Source organism: Arachis hypogaea, chromosome 4, assembly GCF_003086295.3.
Source record: "Arachis hypogaea cultivar Tifrunner chromosome 4, arahy.Tifrunner.gnm2.J5K5, whole genome shotgun sequence".
Lineage (NCBI taxonomy): Eukaryota > Viridiplantae > Streptophyta > Magnoliopsida > Fabales > Fabaceae > Arachis > Arachis hypogaea.
In genome coordinates this window covers 125095550-125118104 of record NC_092039.1, presented here as the reverse complement: position 1 = coordinate 125118104, position 22555 = coordinate 125095550, and the positions used below count along the sequence as shown (strand labels likewise).

Here is a 22555-nt window from a genome sequence, read left to right as displayed (position 1 = left end):
ATATTTTTAATATTTTTTTAAATGAATTTTTTTAATTGAAACTTTTTTTTAATTGGAATAATAAGTTCGAATTTCAAATTTTAGATCATACAAATTTTATTATTATATTATGAAATTATTTATTTTAAAAATTTAAATTAATAAAAAATATAAATAATTTTAATTTTAATAAAAATTACTTTATGTTTGTTCTTTCATTACCATTTACTTCTGATCTTATCTATTACTTGTATTATTTATTTATTTTACATTCTTAAGTCAGTAATATTCTTAAACTCATATATATATATATATATATAAAATAATTTTTTTAATGATAAAATTAAATATATATATTTTGTTTATAACACTAGACAGATATTCTCTTGATTTGTCATGTTTCAGTTCATAGCTACTGGCAAGTGATTGATATATATAACTCAGCAAGTAAAGAGTACATTTTGATACTCTATTTAACTGTAAAATAATTTTACGCAGTTGTGATTAATAGGTGCTATATAAAAAAAAATGTTTTTTATTATTAAGTCACTTTTGGTTTTTTTTTTTTGTTATTAAACAAATAACTTTTTTTTAATTAAAAGTGCACTACAGTTCACGCAAAAAATTTTTATTCTTTTTGTTGCTTTTTCTGGATACTTTGTTTTCTATTATAATAAAAAAATGACTTAATAATAAAAAATATTCTTTATATAACATCTACTAATCACAAGTATTTAAAACTATTTTACAGTTAAATAGAGTACTAAGGAGTACCTTTTATTTATTGAGTTCCTCAATTTTACTCTCTTGATATGTGGTATTAATAATATATATATATATATATATATATATATATATATATATATATATATATATATATATATATATATAAAAAAGAATACAACAGATCTAGCTGACCTTGAGTTTTATTTTTCACCCTTATCAATTTTTTATTTATTTTATGGGTATATATTATAATGTTTAATTAGGAGGCACACATGATGATTATGTAGAAACCAAGTTATGACTTTTATGACTGTTTGTTCATTTTTTTACATCTCAAATCAACCTCAGCTATACTATTATACACTCAAAAAATACTATACACAAAAAAATATCAGTAACTAAATCAATAATCATATATTTATATTTTTTTAATTAAATAATTAACTACTAAAATAATCAAATCTACCATAATAAAATAACTAAATCTATAACAAATAGATAAATAATTGAACTTGTTTTAAAAATTACAAATACACTCCTTTCTTTAAAAAAAAAACCTTGAAATTTTAAATAATTAATTAATTCATCTGATTTTGAGCTTTTCTGAGCTTTTCACATACCAATGAATAATATAATGATTTAAGAAACAGATGTCGGAACCCTTAGCTTTGACTTATGTTTGAACTATGTTTGAACTACTTTGATTTTAACTATCTATAAAACCATGTTCTCCTTGTTAAGTTTTCTCTCTTTATTTGATATAGTTGTTGAACAAAAGAGAAAATATACAAAACCATATAAGAAGAAACCTCATCAAATGAAGCTCATAATAATCAGAATGATTTCAAGCCTTTTATTAGGGTTTATGTTAGTCATCACTGCCCAAGGGAACTCATCATCAGTTTCAAATGTTTCAGGTAATAAAATATCATATTTAATTTTCTTTAATTATTTATTTAAATTCTAATCAATTAAGTTCCCATGATCTAATCAGTTTCCACAAATTCTTATGAAATTTCAGGTCAGAATAGTAACCAAAACAAGCTTGAAGTGATGACTGGAATGACAACCATGTATCAAAAGGTATGTCCAATATTTAATTAAATTATTAGATATATTTGTAGAAATTAAACTAGATAAAACTCATATAAATAGGTATATATATAGATTAAAAAAAAGAGAAAAAGACTTATGTTAAGAGTATTATTCCGGAAATCTATATATAATAGATTTTCAAATAAGTGTTCTATTTTATTAGTGTATATATATATATTATTTAAATGTAACATAGAATGAAATGTCTAAGGTGTGATATATATGAGCAGGAACCAATAATTGAAAGGAGTGGAATTGCTAATAATATGAGGAAACTATGGCTTGGAGCAAAGAAGAAACTTACAAAACATGAAGAAGACACGGATTCCAAGAATACTCACGAAGAGAATATTTCAGGTGCAACAACATATTTTGATGGAATATTTGATGAGGGAGATCATAAAATTGTAAAATGTTGTAAACAACCAAGAAAGCTACTCTTAATGGATCATGGTTTTGTAGCATTCACTGATGATTATCATGGGCCAAGGCACCACCTTCCAAAACATAACTGAGTAAAAAGCTTTCAAAACCGTTGTGAGTGTATATATATATATATATATATGTGTGTGTGTGTGTGTGTGTATTTGCTAGCTTAAAATTAATTAAACTAAATATTCATTTCATGTGCAACTTTTATTTTCCTAAAACTTTTATTTAATTTGAAACATAATATATATACTTGTTTTTTTTTTAAGAAATCTTTAGATAGGGATGCAATGGATTTGAATCACCTCTTTTTGTTGTGTGTGCTAATGAAGATGGTAATATTTATTATGAGAAAGCATAGGAAGTATTTAAGTGTGTGTGTCTATATATATATATATATATATATATATATATATATATATATATATATATATATAATGCATAATATAAAAAGTATATTCATAATTTATCCAAGATTTTTTTCCCCTTATGCTTTAATTTCATTGCTCAGGAAATGTGCTATATGGTTTGAAGTCCTCTTTCGGAAGCCTAGGAGAGCAAAAGAAAGATCAGGTTCTAATTTTTTTATATCCTTATACATTATTATTGTTATTACATCATTTTGTTCCCAAAATTATTGAATATGCGTTTAAAGTTTTAGAGTTATGATATATAGTTTAAAATAATATTCAGGTTTGACATACAAGACTATATATTAAAATCAATACATAGTCTCCATATAAGTGTTATTAGGAGATTAATTCTTAAACTAAAGTTGATTCTTAATTAGATCCTCACCCCATTCATTGGAAAGAAGAATCAACACAGTTCAATTTCAAATGTGCAATACTTTAATTTAGTATAGTATCTTAATATAATGATGATCTTATTTTTTTAAAGCTTCTCTCTTACGGAGAGTCAAACATTGTCATTTTTTCTTTTTAAAAGAATAAAACATAAAATTTAATTTTGATACATTAAAAATATTAAATGTTTTAAACAGTATACATGTAATTATATCCGTCTTTTTAAATGATTATTCACGCGATTAACGAAAATAATAGTTATTTTTTATGACGTAGCATTATATATAGTTAAATGTACATATAAAATTGCTTTACGTTTGATATTACATCAAAATTAAATTCAAGAAACGTAATTCCATATTTTTTTTATTAAACAATGATCTAAAAATAATATTATTGTACATTTATTTTACACAGAATAAGCATATGATAATGGAGTCAAAGGCATCAAGATTATTCACCAAATTTGTGATTCCAAGGAGAAGTGGTCCAACCAAAACAAACACATGTTCACAAGATTGCAATGATGTATCAATTAATGAAAGAAGAAGGAAGAGCTTAAAGATATCTGAAGAAGCAAAAGAAGAAGGTACTTCTCATAAGAAAGATGAAAGCCATCATCACCAAAGTCTTGTTGATGCAGAAAAAGAGGTAGCCAATCTCATCTATAAAGACTATAAAGGAAAACCAAGCCACAAGCCACCCATCAATAATAATGAGCCTGGAAATTGAGATAGATCCAAAGATAAGAAGAGTGTAATAATAATAATAATAAATAATAAATAATAATGATGATAATGGCATAGATATATATAGATTCATATATTACTATAGTATATGTATTTAGGATAAAGTTTTGTGCCATGTAGCTAGATAACAATTAACTACTTGGCATGGCCTAGCAGCTAAGATATAACTAATATAGGTTTGGTTTCCTATTATATCTATAGTTATTTTATTTTATGTGTATCAAACATATAGGACTTAAGTGGTTTCAATTTTCTTTTATATAGTTGGATATAGATGAAGTTCTGTAGTTTAAACATTTTCTCATTATGATTATTGTATATTTTATCATTGAAATTTCGTGAGTGAGCCTCCTTATTAATGATGAAGTATATATATTTGAGAGATTCACGAAAATAATTATGAGGAGAACATAAAAAGTTTTCTGAGGAGAATAAGTGCGTTAGAAATGATTACTATGATAACTAATTTATCTATCTATCTATATATTTATTATAACTGTACCATGCCAATAAGTATATATATTATTTTTTGTAACTGTGCCGTCTCAATAGTTTTATATAATAAATAATAAAATTTTTACAAAAATTGATAAAAAAAACTTTAATCATGTTAATCAATAAAATTTAATACTTATTATTATTATTCAATTATTAAACTAAAAAAAATACTTAAATCCAATTAACATCTACATAAAATTAATCATAGTAATAATTTTCTATTACAAATAAATACTCAAAGTGTATATTATTTAATATATTTAAACATATTTAGTAACACTTTTGTTATTATTACTCTATTTTATATATTCTCTCAAATAAACTATCCAAAATATTTTTAACTATAATCAACTTTAACATAATAACATTTACTTTCTATATAGACATTTAAATATATCATAATTAATGAAATTTATTTATAATTTTATGCTATATTTTTTATATTTTTATTTGTAATATTTTTTTTTCTTTGATTATCTCCAAACACACAACTCTAAAGAAAACCTCAAAATTTACGCTATAAAACATCATCTTTTGAAAATATCAACAAACAAATAAATAATTTATCTCTAAATAATATAATATTTTTTAATTTATATTATATAGTATAATTAATTTAATTTCATACTCAGTTCTTAATCTAGTTACTCTTAACCTGGGTAAAATTATTCTGTAAGAGGATATGTGAAATATTTTTCATAAAGAATACCTAATTACCATTTTGTCATATGTAGCCGCCATAGTCGAACAAACTATTGAATTCTCGTCAATAACCCAGAATTCAATACAATTTCTCGATTAAGATTAGATTGTTAAAAAAAGTGATTAACAAAGCGATCAAAGGTTAGTAATACTTTTTAGGATGTACGGACGAATTCTTATTTAAATTATAAGACGAGCTAAACACACCCAAAAAAAGAAAAAAATATCAAGAAAAAGTAATAACTATTATAGGATAATATTTGACAAATTCATTTTTTTTTGACAACTTTATAATTTCTTTATACTTTGTTACTGTTCAATATTCTAACTATATTTAAAGTATTTTTCAAATGTATTCAATTTTTTGGGCCTAATTAAACAACAAGATATTCAATCCAGATTATATAAAGAAATTTCGTTAAATTTGGCATAAATCTGGTTGAATTTTTTTCTAATAATTTCTAATACGCTATAAATACAATGTGAAATATCCGCCTCAAAATATATTATATATATATTTTTCTAATTTTTATATCTTTAAAAAAAAAAAAGAACTTGAAGGGTAGAATTCCTTATAAATATTACTCTTATTTTACTCGTGGATCATTATTAATTGGAGGTCGTCCTCCTTTGTCGAATGCTGACCCATTCAAAGTCCCTGTTTAACTATTGTTGATAATTTCCATTCTAATAGTTAATTGTTTGTTATACTACTCTTGTAAATTAAATAGGTACTAGTGGAATAGTTGCGAAAGCTAAATAGTACAAGTTTACATTATAATAGTATGTCTATTCAAAGTAACATGATTAAAAAAAAAGACAACTATAGTTTTATGTCATTTATTTATACCCTAATTGAAAAAAAAAAAAAACAAAAAATTCTTGTTTGGTCTAATATATATTGACAACATAGTGTCCAATGCATACCTTTTTAAGAGAAAATTGGTTTTTCACAAATGGACATTATTTTCAAGGGAATATAATGATTTTTAAGATGGTTGAAAATATTAATTATGTCGGCAGCTATTTAATTTGATTTAATTTATTTGGATAAAATTGACAATTCAATTTGTAGAATACTATTCTCAAGGAAATATAATAATTTTTAAGATGAACTGAAAATAGTAATTATGTTCGGAAGTATCTAACTCGACCTAACCTATTTGAATAGAGTTGGCAACTTGATCCATAGCACGTAGAGTTAAGAGTGTAACAATTAATTGTTTTGTCGATTTTTAGCAAATCGATGGTGGTTCGATATCTAGTGGTTTGGGAGCAAAACCTACTCCTCTTTACAGGTACCAATTTTCTAAAAATGCATCAAAGTGTATTCCATTAGACGGGTATTGGAATAAAAGATAAATTAAAATTTGTAAATCAATAAAAGAAATAAAGAAACAAAGTTTTTGGAAAGAAAATACACTGAACCAAAAAGGATTATTACGATTAACTTTAAAAAAGCAATAAAATGCCTTCGACTAGGTCAAAGGGTTTTGATATGAAAAACTAAAATGCAAAAATGTAAATTGGACAATGAAGATAAAGAATACTTGGAAAATAAATTTACTTGAAAAGTAAAGTTTATAGAAAGATAAATTGAAAGAATGAAAATATGGAAGGAACCCTATAAAAAAGTTATTCGATTGCAGATTCAGGAATTCTCTGGGATGTGAGTGTGTTTGAGTGTTTTTTTGAGTAAAAGTTCCAATCTTTATTCCTTAAGACTTCCTAGTATTTATAATCTACTTTTGGTAACGGTCAATTAATTACAATTAATTACAATATCGCAACCTTGAATACGTTCTCCTTGGTAACCGTTCCCGCTTAAACATTAAACATTTCCTATGATTTTCTCGCGTGATAGAAGCCCCTAACTTCTCCACTACCATAATTATTCAAATCACTTATTCGAATAACTTATTTCGAATATCTGATTTCGAGTATCTTGTTCGATTGGACTTGCTCGATTTACCGAAAAGACCTTACAATCGAATCCGTGTCGAGAACCTCCATCCAATGCTTACGCGTATGTCTTTTCGAATACTGCTCATGTCTTCGACCGATTTACCACTTTGAGCCATTTACTTTTATCGAAAATATTTTTCCGATCAACATTAACAATGGACTTTTTTTTTTATCTTTCATTTTAAAAAAAAGAGAGATGAAAAAAAAATGAAGGATGGTTGTTACAAAGAGTGAAGAGGGTTGAACCACGGAAAGAGTCGGATGTAAGTTTAGGCCTAATCCTATTCAGTTTAATTCAGGGTTGGAGTTAGATGAAATATTAGAGGGGGCCAAAATATTTACATAATAAAATAATATTAAAATAAAATTTTAAGAGGGTTAAACTAAAATTTACATGTAAAAAATTAAAATTAAGGGAGTCATTACCCCCATTTTTCTCCATGTAACTCCGCCTCTAATTTAATCGAACTCCTAATATATTATAGTATGTAGTTAAAATTTATTATACATATGTAATAAATTTGATGGAGATATAATTTTTATTTTTTTTCCGTAATTTAACATAAATTTTATTATAATTTTGTTTTTTTAATTTTAATACTGACTTAATTTTATATTTTTTGATTCATTAATATGTGTATGAACTATAAAATAATTAAATATTATGTTTGATTTAAAAATATTAATTTGTTTAGAATCGGGTCAGGAATGCAACCTTAGAATACAGCCGATAAAATTTGAGTTAAAAAACTTTTAAATCACGGATAGAATAGTATCGAGTTCTAGAGAGAATTTTTTCATCATCGGAAAATTTGTGGAGTTTCCATTGTACCTCAATTACTGTCTTCAGCACCACATATGTGATTGAATTGAACCACCACCAAAAAAAAAAAGTGTTTTTCATTGGTATTTGATCATCTCCATTTTTATATTTAGTTTTATTGGTAGGTTAATACCTTATTCATTATATAGAAGCTTCAATCAATTATATTATTATGTAAATAGATTAAATTAAATACGATAATACTTGTATATAAATTAAAAATAAATCTAAAAAAATTATTGTTTATTAAAATAAAGTTTAAATTTAAAAAATTATTAAATTAATTAATTAAATTTAAAAATTAAACAAAAACTGAATATTTTAAAAAAAATACTTAATAAGGATGGTAAGTTGGTTCTTATTAAGTCGATAATTTACACGATGCCTAATGCGGTTGCTCAAAGAATTATATACTTGTAGAGGAGGTTTTTTTGGGGGAAGGATGATTGTCGATCTGGTATGGCCCTTATAAAGTGGGAATTGGTACAGACACCGAAGAAGTTAGGAGGATTGGGGGTGGGTGATGCGGTGGTCCGTAATTCGGCTTTACTGTTTAAATGGTGGTGGCGATCCTCTAAGGAGGAATGTTCTCTATGGAAGAAGGTTGTATACTCATGCAATAGTTTGAAACTAAATCACTTGTTGTCAACTCAGATATTATCGAAGAGGGGGAACTATGGAAAGACATATGTCAAGTGCAAATAAGAGAGCAACATGTCAAGTAGAAAATGATTGATGGATTGGCCATGGAAGTGAGGATGGAAGATCCACCAGATTTTGGGAGGATACATGGCTGCAGATGGGAAAGCTTAAAGACTCCTTTTCGAGACTCTTCTTGATTTCAAACTAAAGAGGATCAGAAATTGGGGATTGTGGATTTTGGGATGAGATATAGTGGGTTTGACACTTACAGTGGAGAAGAGAACTGAGACAATGGGAGACAGATACACTGAACCAACTGCTCAATGTCTTGCAATCTGTTAGACTGATAATGGATGTGCAAGACAGAGTGGTGTGGAAATTTGATAAGGAGGGCGTTTATTCTACTAATTCGTTTGTCCAGGTTTTGCAGGAAGAGACTTTGGATGACGAGCTTCTGAGATTCAGGTTCGCTAAGAAGATATGGAAAGGTCTAGTTCCGCCTCGTGTGGAGTTGTTTGCGTGGTTTGCTTTGGTAAGTCGGGTCAACACAAAGGACCGACTAAGTAGACTGGGAATCCTGCAACAGAATGATGTGATGTGTGTACTGTGCAAGAAAGATGTTGAAAATATACAATATTTATTTATTACATGTGAGTACTCTTGGCAGGTGTCGTGTGTTTGGATATCGGTGTTTGGACAGACATGGATTGTCCCTGGTACGCTGGAAGAGTACTTTAAAAGTTGGAGATCCGTGTCAATGAGAAAAGAGAGGCGCAAGAATTGACTAGTTGAGTTCTTCTTAGTTATATAGATTATCTGGCTACGTAGAAACGATGTCATATTTCAGTGTAAGACAACAGGAATTAGTGACTATGTGGAGCAATCATTCTCATGTGCTAAGGAATAATGCTGTAAATAACTCATATTGTTGATGGCTATGGCGAAGATGACATAAGAATTGTTATGCTTTTATAATTTTATGGCTCTTGTAACTGATTACAATGCTCCACTTGAGTGTTAAACTCTTACTTTTAAAAAAAAGTAATATTATCAAAATATATTAAAATATTTAAATTTAAATAACATGTAGCATCTTCGTTCTTCGATGTACTGCTCTTGTTTAGACTTTTTCTTAATCTTTTTTTCTTAGTGAGAGTTATTATAGATTATAATACATAATACATTAGTATAAAAGATAGACATCTACATCCTCAAGAGCAGCTAAAAATTAAAGTAGACGAAGTCGTTATCATATATTAACAGTGTAATGCGAGTAAAAGCAACATGCATATGCAATACAACATACGACAAAAATACTAAAATTAAATAAGTCAAGGACTGATTCTACAGGGAAATGGGCCCCAATCACTGGCTGCCTCATTTATCTAAATAGAAATTCTTATGACAAAAAATTGTTTTCAATAATTAATTTTGATATTAGTATTACAATAACAATTCTAATAATTATAATAATATTAATCATAGTATATAATAAATTATTATTATTATTATTATTATGAATATATAATAAGAATCAATTTGATATTCTTCATGTATCATTGATCTGATTTGGTATTTTTTTTTCTGGATATATAGTTATTGAATGTTAATTTTCAATTTTTCTTTTCATATACAACCAAATTTAATAATAATAACAATAATAATAAAACACCTTAAAAATTAGACAATTTCGTAATTAAATAATCAATTATAATATTTTTATTATTTTAGTTCCTTATTATCCTTTGACCCAATAAGTCAAAAACTAATCCGTCGCTAACTGGAACTTTATTTAAAAGTTTGTCGCTATCCAATAATTATTACGTGCATAAGATGAGATTCAAATTCTCACACTTAATTAAGTGGACTAGTGAACTAACTACTAAATCAACCGAATTTGGTTGCACATAATCAATTATAGCCATGTCTTTTTTCAAAAGTTGAAACCAACAAAAAAATCAAAGCACACGCACCAACTTGGAACAGTTGAACCTGATCAACATTCAACAATGTCTATGGTATCATGCACACTATAATTGAACAGTTTCATTTGCACTTACCAAATCCGCGTTTTCTCACTTACTATCGTTTCTTTCTTGTACGCTCCTAACAACATACATAAGCCTCCAACTTAGACACCTTCCTTTTCCTTAAAGGTTCCAACATCATGTTGTGTTTTCAGTTTTTCATGTTACATAATTTTCTACTATTCTCTTCAACTCAGTTGGATTGGTCTATGATGCATGACATCATTGACTTTGCACCTTAAACTCGCCAAGACCAATTACAACTACAAAGAATTAATCAACACAAGGTTCAAGTTCACCTCAGGATCTGAACAAGCAACAAAAGTAACAAAAAAAAATCTCTCTTTTCTATGATGGGGTCTCTGTCTTCTGCTGATTAAGGTATGGCCATATGTCATAATATGTCTTGGTTTGGAAAAAAACATATGACTGTTGTTGAATCAATCTTGATTTGGCTTGGTTTCTGAGTTTTAACGATAAGAGGGACAATTTTTGTTTCCTGTATTTCTAATTGGAAGGTTATGTTTATAGTTTGGAAATTTGGCAATCTGATAATTGATGTATAATTTATGAATAGTAAGTATACATGATGATGAAAAGATTTACCAGCCACTATGAAGGTTCCTGCTGCTAATCATGAAGGGTTTGTGTATAATATATTAATATTATGCAATTATGATGATTTCCTTTGAATTTATGAATCATCTAATTCAATTTAGTGTGAGTTCTTGCTAGATGAAGAATTGAATAAACTTTTCTACATAAAAAATGTGTTATGTTAACTGTGACAGTGAACCTTTGATCTTGTGCTAATTTTCTGCAAGATGAAATTTTCATAGAGATCATAGAATGGTTAAGCAAGCTGATTTAGTCATCATATGTGTCACTGTTGGTGTGGCCCTTGGAGTTCTCATAGCTTGCGCCACATTCTTCGCCGCGAGGTGGTACAAGAAGCGCATTCGACTCATAAGATCTGCAAATGATCCTGGTTCAACAACTCTTCCAATAAGAACAAATGGATTGGGAGCAAGCACTGAAATTAGTGCTTCTCTCACAAGTTCCATAGCCATTTCAGGATCAGATAATCTACAAAGGAAGACAAATTATTTCAGTTGGTGGAATCATCAAACTAAGGATCCAGTTTCCCCTGCTTCTGGAATTCTGAAGTACTCTTACAAGTAAGCAACATGATTCTTTTCTCTTTTGGATTGCTTCCAAATTTTTCTGTTATAAACCATGTTTCTTTTTTATATTTATATGGTGTCTGTTAATGTGACAATACAACATTGGATGTCTGTGTAAAACTTTTTGTACTATCAGTGCATACAAATAAAATCTAGTTTCTAAGCCACCTTTATGGTGAAGCTTTGGTATATGTAGAAACAACCACATTGCATGTTTGTAAGGAAAAGGACTTAGAATTGCACATGTAATTGTTGCAGAGAAATTCAAAAGGCCACAAAGAATTTCACAAATACATTAGGAGAAGGATCATTTGGCACAGTTTATAAAGCCACAATGGCTACAGGAGAGGTGGTAGCTGTGAAGATGCTTGCTCCCAACTCCAAACAAGGAGAGAAAGAGTTCCAGACAGAGGTGAATATGCTAATAACCTTCAAAATCCATAGTTATGCTTCAATCAAATATGATTTAATTTGTATATGCCGTCCGTGGTTTACGCAGACGTGTTTGATTTCGTGCAGGTACTTCTGCTAGGAAGACTGCATCATCGGAATCTTGTGAACTTGTTAGGATACTGTGTAGATAAAGGACAGCGTATGTTGGTTTATGAATTCATGAGTAATGGAAGTTTATCAAACCTTTTATATGGTAAGTGGAAAAAATGTTAGATGATAGTTGCTTCAAACAGACAGAAAATAACTTTTTTCCTTTTACATGTATATTTAGCAGTCCACAATCATTAATACAAGTTTTTCTTTCTAACTTTAACCAATTTCATCATGCAAATGAAGTTTTCTTGAATCTTTGTTGAGTCTAATTGATGCTATGCATGCATTTAGATGAAGACAAGGATCTAAGTTGGGATGACAGGCTGCAGATTGCTGTTGATATTTCACATGGAATACAATACCTTCATGAAGGAGTATGTTCAAATATTTTATTTTATTATTATATTTCCCCCTAAGAACTGCATTTGGTTAATATGAACTTGCATGGAACAGGCAGTCCCACCAGTGATACATCGCGATTTGAAATCGGCCAACATACTTCTAGATCACTCCATGAGAGCTAAGGTAAGCCAATTGTATCTCCCTGTGAGTGTGCTTAAATATAATGTGTTAGATTCATGTTCTTGCAAGAATGTCTCTTTGAAAATTCATTGTCTTAACACCTTCATACAATGTCAAATCAAGCATGGTCATCAATTCCTGGTAATATATGGTTCATAATAGATATGTGAATTAAGTATCTAAGGAAACTGAGAAACCATATCTTAAAAACCAGCTTTTGAGAGAAGAATCGCTTTTTTTAAATACAACATCAAGCATCTCATACTATCTGATGTGGAACTCTGGGCACCTGATAATACTCAAATCCCTAATAGTGTATGATCATATGCATTGATTGACATATAAGTAATAGGTTGTGAAATTATGTAGGTGGCTGATTTTGGGCTATCAAAGGAAGAGGTATTTGATGACCACAAATCTGGCCTTAAAGGCACATATGGCTATATGGATCCAGCATACATCTCCACAAGCAAGTTCACAATGAAGAGTGACATTTACAGTTTTGGTATAATAATCTTTGAGCTCATTACTGCCATCCACCCCCATCAAAATTTGATGGAATACATCAACCTTGTAAGTTGTTCTTGCTTTAGATAGCCGATGCATCATCATCTTGAAATCTTCTGTGCTAGAATTGTTATGAATCTGTGTAGACCTAATAATGATTTTTCTGATATATTACACTGACCTCCCATAATAAGGTTAAGGAATATTATCACACCATACCTCTTAATATCCACAAATTGAGAGAAGTAAAATCATAGAAAAAATTGATGCAACTTAACCTTCATTTCTCTTTTTAATGGAAGGCTGCAATGGACTATGATGGCATAGATGGGATTATTGAGACACAACTTGTGGGGAAATGCAACCTTGAAGAAGTAAGGAAGCTAGCCAAAATTGCTCACAAATGTTTGCATAAATCACCTAGGAAAAGACCCTCTATTGGTGAAATATCACAAGGTATAATGATGATTAAGCAAAGGCGCCTTGTGAAGGAAGACACCATGTCATTTGCAAGCAGTAACTACTCAAGAACTTTGAGTAGGATAGAGGATCAACAAGTTGAGTTAAGTAGGATAGCCACCACCATGAACCAAAGAGAAGGTAGATGAAACCATAATTGAGGTAGCACTTAGGTTCAGTAATAGTTTTTAGGACTTCTATAGCCCTGTCATAACCAAAGTTGATGGGGTGGTATGGAATTAATGAATCAACTACTACCAACTTGAATACATGGAAAAGAATTTTCAATTTTTAATATGTGCAGTATTTTGTTGACAATTTTAATATAAGGAGTAGATTATCCCCATTTTTATTTTTTACCTTCAAACCAAGCATTACCTTGCTCTTGTTTCAGGTTATGTGGAAAAAAAGGGTCTTGTAAATCGTTTTTGGCATTTTCATGATATAGATTTTGAAATGATGTTTGAGTTACATATTAGATACTTTATATGTATATAACCTTATTAGTTATGATGTTACATGCGTTCAACATCAATTAACCCACCGAAACCAGATCACAACAAAGCTCAGGAAACACTTTTAAGGCAACGAAGATTCGAAGTCCAACATTCCTCTTGTTAAATAACAGATTGGTTTTTGACAAGATTCGTATGCCACAAGGATGGAATGAAAAATTCATCAAAATAAAAAAAGCAGACAAAGCACACAAGATAGTTTTATTAGGAACATAACATGAACAGATTTATTTAACATGCTAACCAGTGAACATAAACTGGAAAAAAACACTATAAAAAGGACATGTTCTTCACACACATTGGGAAAGTAAGGTCTCGCTTCTATTTGCTGATCGAAAAGCTTATATACCTGACAGTCTTCATATAATTATCACACACCTCGAAAATCCTGCTTTGTGCTAAGCCTCTGCATTATGCAAAGACTCCATAGTTTCATTCCATGTTTGATTGATGAAGATAAGGCTAAAACTGGCATGACGTTCCTAGCCTCTGTCTCTGCTTCTTACCCCCATTCCCTCGTTTGCAATTATCAAAAGCTGGGATCAACAACCTCTGAAAATTCTCAAGAAACTGGTTCCACTCCTCTTCATCCATATCTGTCACCTTCACGAAGCTAGAGGTCGCAGGCAACTCATTCAAACTCATGTTCCCAGATGATGTACCAGCCAAAAAACCACCTTTTTGCTTTGTACCCGAGTGCTGCCAACTTTTCCCATCCATTCCCGCGCTTTTCATGGACATTGACAGCATCGAAATGTTAGGTACCAAATTTCCTGCAGGGCCTGTACATTTATCTGCACCTAAGGTTGTCTCCTCTTCATTCACGGCCTCATCCTCCATCACATTTTCCTCTAGCTTAGAGAGTGGGTTTCTGCCATTTCTACTTCTTGATCCAAATGGGAAAAATGGCATGCCAGTCAGTTTCTCTTCATTCGCATTGAAGTCAAAACTCTGATCCTCACAATCTAATTGGAACTGAGTCGCCTCTTTATCTCCTACTTCTGCCTCGAAAGAAGTAAACTCTTCCTGCTCTAATAGTTTCTTTGCTTCAATACATATAAGCTCAAGCTCACTGGGCTCTTCATCATGACCCTGAAATTCCCGACTCATCATGTCACCAATCTCAGCAAGACAAAGGCCAAAGGCGGCTGCTTCCTTAAGGAATATGGTGCAGAGAACCAAAACCCGCAAACAAGCTTCTCGAATCATGGGCAGCTCCATTCTCAGCATGTCTGAATCACGAAATGGGTCTAAATTATGTATGTAGTTGAGCTCATCATCTGAGAAGGGAATTGAAGCCTGAGGCCAATGGATCCACTCAAAATATGGATCTTCCAGATTTTCAGGGAGGCAAAGACCATGATCAATGGGAACGAGCTCTACTTGATCAAATCTTCCAAGACCTTCAAGCTTCCTGACAAGAAGGTTTCCTGCATGTCTGTCCGTATTTAAAATCCGAATATCTAAAATCCCAATCCTATGAACAGCAGCAACAGGGAAACTAGAAGTTCCATGATCACTTGCATCAAAATCATGAGGAATGTACTGCTGCAGTGATGCAATCTTGCTTATTTGCTTCTTGTTAGGATGCATATTACCATTGACCCGGTCATTAATGTTAAAAATAGGATGTGTCACCTTCACAAGGGCAGTAGAAGGAACATTAGCAAAATGATCATGGTCCAGAAGGTAAGCTGCAACTTCTCTTAAGCCTGTCTCCCCAACCCTCACTGAACGTTTCAGTCCTGGTTGGCCAAGGGCGTTGCCAACAAAACCTTTTGGATTGTTTGGTGCATAAGGCTCCTCATCTGTTGGTTTGACAATAGCAGCATTTTCCCCATCGCAGTTCCTAAAATAGTATGCACCTCCCAATCCACTTTGAATGGGAATTGGTTCAATGCCCATTTTTATTGCACTTATAATATCCTTGACCAGCTGTCTTGTTTCAGAAGATATTTCTGCACAGCCTATAATCTCAATTTCTCTACTCCGATCTTTTTGCTGAAGATCCCTACCAGTTGGTGAAAGGCAAGGGCTAGATGAACTCCGGTGTAAGAAGTTCCTCGTGAGAAGAAGCGGAGAATCATTTCTAACAACACTTAAATCATTTTTCAAGATCATGTCTCCACATATAAGTGAGCTTTCCTCGGTTGGGACATTGAGTGCAATCTGCAACTTCCTCTTCACAGTATGGGCATTGTCACTTCTATCTAACTCCATCCCCAAAACACAACCAGTTTCAGTCTGTACAAATACTCGTCTCCGCCAGGAGGGCTTTTTTTCCATGTTCTTATTCCCACAACACTCACCCTTAGGAGGTCCTGTGAAGGTTGCAACAGCCATGTCGGCACATAAACGAGTGTCCAAATCAGGACACGTGTAAAGAAAAGGAGAAGGGGAAGACTTCAACGCCAGCAGCAGAGGCGGCAGTGGCAGAGAGTTTCTCTCTCAAGCAAACGCCAAACTCAAATGCTGGCACTTGATGTTGCAAAGAAGATATTTTACCATAAAATAACATAGTCAGCTCTGTAAAACCCAAAAAGCCTCAAAAGTTTATCACATAATCTTGAAAAGCTTACTTGGTAAAACAGATTCCACTCAACCAGAGTTACATTCAAGATGACACCTGATAAACAAGCTAATTGAAAAAGAAAAACAAATCACTACATAGATATATGGCAACTACTCCCATGAAGATGGCAAAAACATCTTCTCATGATGATCCTTGTTCAAAAAGTGTAACTTATTTATTTAGCAACATTTTAAATAAAAGTAACACTTTTACTTCAAATCAAATCAAGCCCTACAATCTATCATCCAATGGTCAAAATGATGTATCTTCACATGATGATAATCATTAAATCTTCATTGGAGTAGCCACCTAGATATATTACCACAGAGATTAACAAACAAACATATAAAAGTGACTGTAAGCACTAATGTTGTATATGAAAAGTCAAAAAAGCATGTAATATGAAAAGTCAAAAAAGCATGTAATCTATCCTGATATAACAAGCCACGAGTGATATAACTCAATTAAGGCATTTAACCTGGAAAGATTTAATTTTTACTTGCAACAGGTTTAATTTTCTCTCACTTGCCTTGCTCGACCTAATCTCAACCACACCATAAAAAATAATTTATTCTTCCTTACTTTTTCTCATATGAATTGACCCAAAAGAACGGAACTTCACAGGCATTATTCAACACCTTAATTAATTGGGAAACTATAGGTTCTAACTACCCTAACCAATCACTAAAGACAAACCAACCATCATAATATAAATGAAAAAAAGGCAACCTGTCCTTGATCCTAGCACCTAGGCAAATTCATTCACACTTTTATATCCTAATCGAAGTCCACAACCTATAATTCATGTGAAACTGAAAATTTTGATTGCAACATGCAACTTGGATTTGGATCATCATTTTCTATAGAAAAATGATAGTGTCAGTCGTCATCTTCGTGCATGGATCCACCATACCACAAAAACGTAATTACACAATACAACGCGCTTTCGTGTACACACTAATCCAACAATAATAACAAACTAATTAGATAACACATATTGATCGGATATATTATATTATTATTATATCATATTATAGATATCACATAAAGCTCTAGAAAGCAAGACAAACATCACTGATCAGGAGAGTAAAAAATGATTAATAAACATTAATGTAAAATTTAATCGAATATGAATTAACACAATACTATCATTACTATGAAATTCAAAACGAGAAAAAGAAATGAAAATGGATAAGATACTTGCCTCCTTCAACCTCGTGAAAGAGCCAACGCACCACAAATCTCACAGGACATCGTTGAATTCGACAGCTTTAATCACTATCAAAAGAAAACTAAAAAGTTAAACACTAAATCACAATTTCGGAAATTTAGAAAAAGAGGAATCAGACTGCAAAAATTCCAAAACTGTTCGATTCCTCAGAAAATTAAAAAAATAAATAAATAAAAACGATCTCGGTTCCAAAATTTAATCGATGAATATGAGAGAGCAAAAAGGTGCGGAAGAGTTAGTAAGGAAAAAGTGGAACTGACCGCAGAGGATGAGATCCGGGAAGGAGCGGCGGCGCGTAAGGCGGAGGCACCGCCGTGGACGGTGGAGGAGAGTTCGGTACTGTCCCGCTTTGCGGATTTGTTCTGTTATTTTTTTGTTTCTCTCTTTTTCTCAGTGACGAGCGAAGCGGGATAGTACGGCCTTTGGGGTTTAACTAATTCTCGTATATTTATACACTACTAATACGTAGGTAAATAAATTAATTTTTTTAAGAAACAAAATAATGAGAAAAATTATAATTGCATTACTTCGTTGAAAACTAATTATCCTTTTTATCCCCAAAAAATTATGCTTTATGAATAACATTTGCCTTGAAGTTGTTATCTAATAATATTTGCTATAATAAATCATTTTGAAACTTTTTAGAATTATTAGAATTTTTTTATAGTTTAATTATTATTTTAATTTTTATTACATTAAATATTTCTTAATTACAACACATTTAATCGAGTTTCCTTCGTTATAAATTTCCATATATAGAAGTTTGTGTATATATATATATTTTTTTTCGTTTGAGACATGGGCGTGATGCCGTCATCACTCATCAAATACAGGACACGTGGGGATGAATGCGCCGTACCTAGGGCACGTGGAAGAAGTTGAAATGGATGTGTCATTTTTCTTTTTTCTTTTTTTTTTTTAAAAAAAAATCAATGAGGTTTCCCGTTATGTAGTAATTCAATTACTCACTCAATCCCTACAAATAATCCAAGGTCTGTTCATTTAAATTTGGTGTAATGGTTTAAAAATTTAAAAATCAAATTTTTAGTAAATCACTTTCAATATATATATATATATGCGTCTGTGTTAAGCAGATTATTTAACAATCAGATACAAAGGTGACGTTGACGATTGCAAATAATTAAAGTGGTTCAATATCTAAGTATTTGAAAGTAAAATATACTCCTTTTTATAAATACTAATTTTATGTGTATCAAAATTTTTATTTTATAATAATAAAAAAAAGACAAAAACTTTGTATAATCAAAATAAAATAAAATAACTTTACTTGATAAATTTAAAAAACACTTTACAATAAATGAAAGAGAAACGAATAAAAATTGCATAAATATAAAATGTGGAATTGCAAAGAACAATAAAAAGAACTGGAAGGAAATCTACTAAAAAAGATGAAAAAGTTCATCAAGCCAGTAATTTTTATATTTTTTTTATCAGTACTTAACTATTAAAATAAAAATAAGTGATTTTTTATTATTAAAATTTAGATGTAATTTCATATTATTAAAAATATTATTAATGACCAATTAATGATTATAAAATACTAAAATTCTTAAAAAATTAGGTCTCAGAAAATTGATAGGTATGTGAGATTTGTGTGCGAGTATTTCTGAAATAAATCTTTAATCCTTTATTCATCCTTGTTATTTTATTTATAAGCACTTTTAACAAATTTCATGCTGTCATGTGTCGATCTCAATGCAGTCTCAAAGATAATTATTTCTATCAAATACATACTTGATAATCGTCTTATATACCACATTCATCAACTTTTAAAATTAATCTCAACCTCGATCGAACAGACCCTCCATCGAACTTTTTTGATCGAAAGTCACGTTGTCAAAGCTATTTTGTTCCACCAACAATATAAACAAATACATACACACGAGTTGATGGAAAAGGGGGCCAATTCCCTCTTCCCTCCAAACTAATAATTTGTACATTTTAATTTTAATTTATATTTTTTATGTTGGTTCATTCTAAACAAATTTCTAGCTCTGCCTATATATATATATATATATATATATATATATATATATATATATATATATATATATATATATATATTATTGGTTAAATTAACCCTTGCAAGATGGATGATTCTTTCAAAAATTTTATGAATGAAATTGGCCCTAAGAGAGTTGCATATTAAATATTTTTGTTTTTTAATTTTTTCATTAATAATTTTTATCAATAATTAATGATATAGAATATCAACATATATAACATTTAACATATTTAATTGAATGTTGGTCATATATATTTATGAAAATTTATTAATTTAATTGTTTTCTTATATAAATTATAATCTCAATATAACATAGCGATTAAATCAAAAAAATTTTATGCATATATTTTTAGTACCAATTAGACATATTAGTAGAGGTGGCAAGTGGGGAAGTTCGTTCTTTGGCGGGCTGGTCCGCTCTGCCCCGCTTAATGAGGCGGTTCTAAAATTTTAACCCGCTTATCTAATGGCTTAGATCGCCAAATAAACTCTTTTTTTACTTTTAGCTATTAAATAATATATATAAAGATATAAAAAAATCTCTCATATTTTTTACTTTTAACTATTATAATTTTTAAAAGTATAAAAAAATTATAATTTTTATATTCACAAACATTAAAGTCTTTGTAATTATAAATATCTAATAAATATAATTATAAACCAAGTTTTCATCCAAAACATAATTATAAATATTGTTCCCAAAGTAAAATAAACATAATCCAAAATATAATTATAAATATTGTCTTTAAAACAAAATAAATATAATCCAAAATACTCAATTTTCATCTTCATTTTTTTGTAAGTTGGGTTGGGAAAAGTTAGATTTTGGTAAAAAAAAAAATTGTAAAAATACCCCTTGTTAAAAAAATTCTAAGCCCGGTAGGGAAACTCGCTCTGCCCCGCCAAAGCCCACCAAAGCTCGCGGTTTGAGCGGTGCGGATTAGGCGGACTTTTAATATTTGGCGATCCCAATTTTTTAGCTCAACCCACTTTTTTTGGCGGGTTACGCAAACCAGCCAACGGATTTTGGTCCGTTTACCACCCATATATATTAGATGTTATATATGCTGTCAATTAATATTTTACATCATTAATTGTTGATAAAAATTATTAACAAAATTACGGAAAGATAAAAATGTATATGTGTGTGTAAGCGAGAATTTCGTAGAAACGGAATTTTCTCGCATGAACGAGAATCTCGTGTGCTCAAGTTTTTCTTGCGTGCACGAGATCAATCTGCGTGCCTTGATTAATATAATGAAGCATATCTATCTATGTTTTAGGCTCTTTAAGGTAGTATTTAGTAGATAGACAGAGACTGAAAGACTGAAATTGAGAGATAAAGACTAAGAGATAGAGATTAAAATTTTATTTTAGTATTTTGTTTGGTGCAAAATGAGAGATAGAAATTGAAATAAGAATAAAACTCTAATTTAATTTGTACAAAGGATAAAATTGGAATTAATTAATTAAAATGAGGGTATTTTAGGTATAAAATGTTATTAAAGTTTTAGTATCCATCTCTAAAAATTTCAGTCCCTTGTGTTCCTACTTTTTGGAGGTACTGAAATATTGAAAATTTGGAAATAAAAACAGAAATTTTAATATCAGTCTTTGAGCCAATAAATATGATACTGTGTCTCAATCTCCCAATTTCTATCCTAGTACCTTAAAACAAACGTTACTTAAGGACCAACATCTATATCTAATGATATTTAGAAGCCAATATAAAAGAAAAAAAAAAGACACTATAACATATGCACACTCATTTTTCCTTTTTTTTAGGATTTAGGATCTTAAATTTTAGAAAAAAGAGCTCTAACTCGAAAATCTCGTACAAACAGAAGTTTGTCGCATGAACGAGAATCTCGTGTGCGCAAGCTTTTCTTGCGTACAAGATATCAATCCATATGCCTTGATTAATGAAGCACATTCATCTATGTTTTCAGTTTTCTAAGAACCCAACATTTGTATCTAATAGTATTTGGAAGTCAAGATGAATAAAAAAAGAAAACACTATAACATTCACATTCATTTTTTTTAGAATTTAAGACCTTAAATTCTAAAAAACGAGCTCTAACTTTTTTCTAAAATCCAAGAATTTCTTTTAAATTTATCCCTTGTTTTTAAGTCTTAGTTTATTTGATTGTAATTCTTAATTTATTATTCTTGTTTTGCTATTCTAGTTTTTTATAATTTTTTGTTATTTTCTCTAATTTGCTATTTTAGTTTATAAACACTAGTTAAATTGTTAAATTTTTGTATTAGGTAGTTATAATATTTTTATTATTTTTATAATCTATGAAATTATATATATATATATATGCGCTAATTATTTAAAGGTTCATGTTACGGAAACCATCCGAAGTAACCAATAATTTTATTGTCTTCAAGTAAGATTTATTACTAGAATGACTATTTGAGTTCTCAACGTATGAATAATTCTTACCACTACACTATCTTTAAAAAGGATGCTTGGATGGATAATAAAGATCGATCCAATATTATTTAAACGCAGGTTCAAATAACAGATTAATAATAAGATATGATAT

The 22555-nt window shown here is 29.9% G+C and overlaps 3 protein-coding genes across 10 annotated transcripts; 2 read left to right on the top strand and 1 right to left on the bottom strand.

The window, feature by feature from the left end:
• The first annotated feature begins 1414 nt into the window (after positions 1–1414).
• Positions 1415–3912, top strand: LOC112794486 (uncharacterized). Its single transcript, XM_025836490.2, has 5 exons — positions 1415–1622; positions 1727–1788; positions 2031–2157; positions 2741–2802; positions 3453–3912. The coding sequence occupies exons 1-5, from the start codon at positions 1430–1432 to the stop codon at positions 3765–3767; spliced, it is 759 nt and encodes a 252-aa protein (XP_025692275.1). The 5' UTR covers positions 1415–1429; the 3' UTR covers positions 3768–3912.
• Positions 3913–10362: 6450 nt separating this feature from the next.
• On the top strand, positions 10363–14132 carry LOC112797956 (calcium/calmodulin-regulated receptor-like kinase 2). Of its 5 annotated transcripts, none has more exons than XM_025841084.3 (8): positions 10368–10822; positions 11281–11619; positions 11884–12037; positions 12145–12271; positions 12463–12545; positions 12625–12696; positions 13063–13266; positions 13503–14132. In XM_025841084.3, the coding sequence occupies exons 2-8, from the start codon at positions 11291–11293 to the stop codon at positions 13806–13808; spliced, it is 1275 nt and encodes a 424-aa protein (XP_025696869.1). In that variant the 5' UTR covers positions 10368–10822; positions 11281–11290; the 3' UTR covers positions 13809–14132. The 5 variants fall into 5 exon arrangements, with proteins under 5 accessions (XP_025696865.1, XP_025696869.1, XP_025696868.1 ...); XM_025841083.3 differs by having other exon boundaries at positions 10391–10822; positions 11233–11619; XM_025841085.3 differs by having other exon boundaries at positions 10457–10822; positions 11266–11619.
• A 226-nt stretch (positions 14133–14358) lies between these two features.
• Positions 14359–18502, bottom strand: LOC112797955 (phosphatidylinositol 4-kinase gamma 7). 4 transcript variants are annotated; one of them, XM_025841076.3, is made up of 4 exons: positions 18238–18485; positions 17951–18024; positions 16754–16812; positions 14359–16652 (listed from the first exon to the last, which is right to left on the bottom strand). In XM_025841076.3, the coding sequence occupies exon 4, from the start codon at positions 16515–16517 to the stop codon at positions 14637–14639; it is 1881 nt and encodes a 626-aa protein (XP_025696861.1). In that variant the 5' UTR covers positions 16518–16652; positions 16754–16812; positions 17951–18024; positions 18238–18485; the 3' UTR covers positions 14359–14636. The 4 variants fall into 4 exon arrangements, with proteins under 4 accessions (XP_025696861.1, XP_072092325.1, XP_072092323.1 ...); XM_072236224.1 differs by having other exon boundaries at positions 14359–16495; XM_072236222.1 differs by having other exon boundaries at positions 14359–16812; positions 18238–18502.
• Between the last annotated feature and the right edge of the window lie 4053 nt (positions 18503–22555).

Excerpts from the sequence above, each read along its gene's own strand:
- LOC112794486 (XM_025836490.2), top strand. The coding sequence starts at position 1,430 with ATGTTCTCCTTGTTAAGTTTTCTCTCTTTATTTGATATAGTTGTTGAA. Across the intron at positions 1,623-1,726 it reads ATCAGTTTCAAATGTTTCAG|GTCAGAATAGTAACCAAAAC; the intron begins GTAATAAAATAT and ends ATGAAATTTCAG. Across the intron at positions 2,803-3,452 it reads GAGAGCAAAAGAAAGATCAG|AATAAGCATATGATAATGGA; the intron begins GTTCTAATTTTT and ends TATTTTACACAG.
- LOC112797956 (XM_025841080.3), top strand. The coding sequence starts at position 11,291 with ATGGTTAAGCAAGCTGATTTAGTCATCATATGTGTCACTGTTGGTGTG. Across the intron at positions 11,620-11,883 it reads ATTCTGAAGTACTCTTACAA|AGAAATTCAAAAGGCCACAA; the intron begins GTAAGCAACATG and ends TAATTGTTGCAG. Across the intron at positions 12,272-12,462 it reads TTTATCAAACCTTTTATATG|ATGAAGACAAGGATCTAAGT; the intron begins GTAAGTGGAAAA and ends GCATGCATTTAG.
- LOC112797955 (XM_072236222.1), bottom strand. The coding sequence starts at position 16,517 with ATGGCTGTTGCAACCTTCACAGGACCTCCTAAGGGTGAGTGTTGTGGG.